This window comes from Buceros rhinoceros, unplaced genomic scaffold (genome assembly GCF_000710305.1).
Source record: "Buceros rhinoceros silvestris isolate BGI_N320 unplaced genomic scaffold, ASM71030v1 scaffold24495, whole genome shotgun sequence".
NCBI classification, from domain to species: domain Eukaryota; kingdom Metazoa; phylum Chordata; class Aves; order Bucerotiformes; family Bucerotidae; genus Buceros; species Buceros rhinoceros.
Window position 1 is genome coordinate 1 of NW_010411470.1, and position 5,058 is coordinate 5,058.

Below are 5,058 nucleotides of genomic sequence, written 5' to 3' on the forward strand. Positions count from 1 at the left end.
CAAGGGCTCTGGGCGCCAGCAAGAGGCTCCCGACAAGCCCAAGTGAGGAGCAGTGAGGTAAGGAAAGGATCCCAGTTCACCGTCCTTCCTTTTATTTTTAGTGTTGCCAGCTCTGACTTCACACAGGCTCTGAGTACCTGAAGGGCCCTGGGGAACGGGATGTGCTGGTTCTGTGGGTGCACCGAGCCCTGCCGGCACAACAGGCTTATGGCATTTTTTCAGACTGGAAAGAGGCACCTGGGAGACTCGTCCCAAAAAGGGGCTGTTTTGCTTTAGAAGTATGAAGAACCTTCCCAAAATTTTCTCCATGTGTGGGCTCCAGAAGTGGGGCCCTATTCCACAGGAGGCCTCCATAGCGCTTGCAGACAGAAAAAGCTTTATTTTGCATGATTGTTGTGTCTGCGTCCTCTTGGAAGGTTTGCTCTTCCTCCAGCAGAGCACCAGCCGCCTGCCCTCTGGCCTCACCTCCCGTCCCATTGCAGGGCTGTTGCCTGACCCCAGGTCTCATTTTCTGTCTCTCTGGATGGTTGATCCTATAAGTTACTGGTCCTTATGACTTCGTGTTGATTTTCCTTTTTCCTTCAAACCATTTCCGCCAGTTCTTTGACATCATTGTGAATTTTGATCTTCTTGGGCTTGCTACAGCCCAGTGTCGTCTACAGACACCATCAGCATATTAGTGAGAACGCAGAAGGGTGCACTGGCTGTGCCTGGCGGGGGCAGACCTGGGTGACCGCTGCTGGGGCACGTTCTTCTGTCTCATTGTCATGAGAGCTGTTCCTCTGCTGTTCCTCTGCTCTTCTGACAACTGGCGAAGAGCTTGCACTCGCTATTGCCACTCAGCTGGTGACCTGAGATTGCACAGTGCTGTCCTTGCAGTATTCCCAGTCAGATTTATTGTCTAATTGTGCTGAGACAGGGGGAGCCTCCGCCTCAGGTCCTTGGGTGCAGGTTTGTCAAGGTAAAGTGGAGCCTGTTTTCACTTTGAGCGAATCCTTGAAACTCCTGCAGTTAACACAGCGCTGGCCCCACAAGCGTCAGTTTTATTTTCTGGGAGGCACAAAGAGAAGCCAGGAAGTTGTTCTGCCTGGCTGATTAGAGTGACTGCACTGCTTTTATTGTTCTAGAGATGATACTCCTCACGTCCCCAACGAGAAGCTCGGAGAAGAAAAGGTTCTGCACATAATAGAGAATCTGACTTCTCTGATCAGGGAGACGTTTCCAGGTAAGTTTTGAGGGGATGAGAAGGGCACAGAGTCTCCTGGGAAGAGCTTGCCAGGGAAGGGGAAGGGCACAGAAGGGCTGTGGTGATTGGAACTTGTTTGTCCTCTTCCCAGTTGCCGCATGGCCTGAGGCATGTCTGAATTGAGGGTCTGATTCAGGCTGCTTGTGTCAGGGTAACTCACTCGTAAGGGAGGAAAATAAACTTTCCTGGAACTGGTCACTGGGACAGAAAAGGCTGCAGGATGTCCTCAGGCTCAGTCCTGTCAGCAGTGGGGGAGGAGGTTATGGATGGCGAAAGCTCGGTGATTCAGCTGTAACGCTGTGGCTCTGAGGTGGCTTGTCCCAAGGAGGGACAGTCCTTGCAGTGTTGTACCCTCAGTCGGTGCAACCCCAGGACCGCGCTGTGGGGGATTCACTTTCTCAAAGCTCTCAAGTGTGTGGGTGCCTCGGGGAGCTCTGGCGCTGCAGAGCGCCAGGGCAAGCACAGCTTCCTCTGCGCCCCCTTTTCTGCCTCTAGATACCAAAGTCTATGCGGCGATGGGCAACCACGACTTCCACCCCAAGAATCAGTTTCCAGGGAAGGAGCACAGGATCTACAACCGAACAGCTGAACTGTGGCGTCCCTGGCTGAACGATGCTTCCGCTTCTCTTTTCAGAGCAGGTTTGGCACCGCTGGTCGTGTTTGTGGTGTCTGGGGAGGTGGGGAGGGCACCACGAGTGGCTTTCCCTGCTTCTGTGCTCAGAGCAACAGCCTTGGTAGAGTGTTTGCAGAGGAGTGGTCCAACTTACTGCTGAGTTCTAACACTGAGAAAGGAAATTTCTTTATGTCTTAGTCCCTCCTTCGTTACTGGGGGGTGTCCCTGCAGGGAATGCAGCGTGGGGAGCTGCAGCGCAAGGAAAAAGATGGTTTAAGAAAGCAGCTGGAGGAGGGAGGCAGCTCTGTGGCTCTCTCGAGCTGCCCAGCCCCTGGTGCTGCTCCCTGTCCCCATGCAGGGCCTCCCCTCACCCGGAGAGGCTCAGAGGGGAGAGTCGCTCCAAATCCCCACCCTGGAGCGGTCAGAGTGCAGCTGGCACCTTGTCCAGGCGGCGACTTTGCTCTGGCTCCTGCCAAGGAGAGCTGAGAGGGCTGGAAACAAAAAGGGGTCTGGGGTCACAGTGATCAGCCTGACCAGACCTCCAGCTCTGTCCCTGTTGGCTGCATTTTCCAGGAGCTTTCTACAGCGAGAAGCTGCCCGGCCCGAGGAGCAGGGGGCGGATGGTGGTCCTCAATACCAATCTGTACTATGACCAGAACGACGAGACGGCTGGTGAGGACGATCCTGGGGGACAGTTCGAGTGGCTGGAGGAAACACTGACCAATGCCTCTAGAGCAGATGAAATGGTATTGAAAGAAGTGTGGAGGGCTGGAGCTGTCCCCTCCGCGCAGTTGCAGCAGGCCGGAGCTCCGTGGTGCTCACTACAGCCCTTTGGCAGGTCTACATCGCGGGGCACGTCCCGCCTGGCTTCTTCGAGAAGAAACGAGGCAAGCCCTGGTTCCGGAGCGGCTTTAACGAACGATACTTGAAAATTGTGCTGAAGCACCACCGAGTCATTGCTGCCCAGTTCTTTGGGCACCATCACACCGACAGCTTCAGGATGTTTTACAGTGAGACAGGTACCGGTTCTGGTGTGGCAGCTCTGCCAACTCCCGGGGAGTACTGTCGATGAGAGTTTTTGGTGACTGTGCAGCTGAGAAGCCAGAAGAGGCTTGTGAAATGCTTTGGTCAACCAGTGACAGCAGTGGTTCTGAGTGGCACCCCCAGCCCGAGGCGCCAGCCCTCCTTCCTGTGCAAATTCTCGTTCCCCTCAGTGCTCTGCAGCTTCCTGCCTGCTCCCTGTCGATGCTCCCTGCTCAGCCGAGACATGAAGTAGCAGTTAACGAGTCTTTGCATCGGGGCTGTGGATGGTGTTCTGGGTCGCCTTGGCTGAGCAGGGTTCTTTTGCATGCCTTCACTGCGAGAATCGTCGACGGCGCTGGACAGGCTGTGGTGGGCCTCAGCAGCCCCATGCTTGGTCCTGATGCTGCTCCATGCGCTGGTCTTTCTGCGTGTGCTGGTGTGACTGGGTGTGGTGATGGCTGCTGTTCGCAGGGAGTTGGGTTCCCAGGGCACCCACTGGGCAGGGTGTGATACCAGCCCAGGTCTCCCGTTCATGAGTTGTTTTGCCTGTCCATTAAGGTTCTCCAGTCAGCGTCATGTTCCTGGCCCCTGGAGTGACCCCCTGGAAAACAACATTGCCTGGAGTGAACAACGGAGCCAACAACCCCGGGATCCGGGTGGTCCACTATGATCCAGACACCCTTCACGTGCTGGTAGGGGATCCCCACATGCCGCTTTCATTCCTCCGTGCAGTTTGAACAGGCGGGACGACAGGAGGCGGGTGGCTCTGTGGGAGAGGACCTCAGCCAGGACACTTCAGCCCCATGGCTGGCACGAAGGCTCAGTGAGCATGTCACTGTGTCAAGGTGCCCGCGGTCAGCGGGCCAGGACTTGCTGCTGGGGTGTGTTCCCCAGGGCAGCACAGGGCAGGTTTGTCATGTTCTCCAAGTCCTCAGCTGGCGCACTTCCGTTACCGTAACATGGTTCACAGAACTTCCCTTTGAGGACTGACAGACTTGTCAAACCCCCTCCAAAACCTTGTGACCATCCAGAAAATCGCCCCGAGCAGGGTCCCACTGCTCACCGAACGTCTCCTTTGCGAGGAATGTGAACTGCAGGGGTAGCTTCTGTCTCCTCTGCCTCTTTTCAGAGAGGTTTTGGGTGGCGTGTTTGTGCCGGTCCTTGCAGTGGAGAGAGCAGCTCTGTGGGTGTTCACATCTCTCACGTGGGGACCAAATGCTAAAATACGCCGTGGGAGGCAGGGGAGCGAGTGAAGTGGAGAGAAAAGGGCGAGGGGCTGAGAAACAGGGGCCTTCTGTGGCGAGGTCCGCAGGTTCTGGCCTGAGGTGTCTGTCCCCAGGTTCACACCTCAGGAGGAAGCACCTGTTGGGAGGGAGCTCCCCTGTCACTGGGCGGGCGATGCTGCCTGGGGGAGAACATGGGTCTGGTGCCCATGAAGGATCTGGTGCCCATGAAGGGGCTGAGCCACAGATCCTGCTCACGGGCCGAGCCGTTCCTGATCTGTCCTCGTGCTGTTTTCTGCTCTGCAGGAGATGGTGACCTACTACCTGAACCTGACCCGTGCCAACATGATGGCCTCAACGCAGGAGGAAGAGTTCCCAGTGTGGGAGGAAGAGTATCGGCTGACAGAAGCCTTCCAGGTCCCCGACGGCTCCGCACGCTCCATGCAGACGGTGCTGGAGAGGATAGCAAGGGAGCCGCGCTACCTGCAGCAGTACCACGAGTTTAACTCCGTCAGATATGACCTCACCCGCTGCGAGGCGACCTGCCGCGTCGACCACGTCTGCGCCATCCAGGAGGTCGACTTCACAAAGTACAACGAGTGTGTTAGAACCAGCAGCTCGGCCTCTGCCGTCGCCAGTGTCTGGCTTTTATGCTTCTGCCTGCTCTTAGGAGTTCCCAGTCCCCGGCCAGAGCTGTGACGGCTGCGGGCAGGCGAACGGCGAGAGCACCAGCTCACCACGCGCACGAATCAGCAGCTGTCCGTGCTTTCACTGCAGGAACTTGCTCGGAGTCCAGAATGAAACCAGTGGCTTGTACTCCAAGCTCTGTGACGGTGATTTGAAATGTTGTAGAATTCTGGACCAGGAAAGAGCAGACTGACCTGTCCCAGGGCGCCTGTCCTCCTCCCGCCATGGCTTCCGAGGGTGTCTCAGCTCAGGTGAAGACCAGGCCT

The 5,058-nt window shown here is 56.6% G+C and overlaps 1 protein-coding gene across 1 annotated transcript; it reads left to right on the forward strand.

Moving 5' to 3' along the window:
* Positions 1-1,127: 1,127 nt before the first annotated feature.
* SMPDL3B (sphingomyelin phosphodiesterase, acid-like 3B) lies at positions 1,128-4,804 on the forward strand (the record flags this gene model as incomplete). Its single annotated transcript, XM_010136037.1, has 6 exons — positions 1,128-1,225; positions 1,742-1,885; positions 2,433-2,605; positions 2,698-2,878; positions 3,441-3,574; positions 4,412-4,804. Coding segments are annotated over 6 exons (1,123 nt in total), but the record flags the coding sequence as incomplete, so codon positions are not given.
* Between the last annotated feature and the right edge of the window lie 254 nt (positions 4,805-5,058).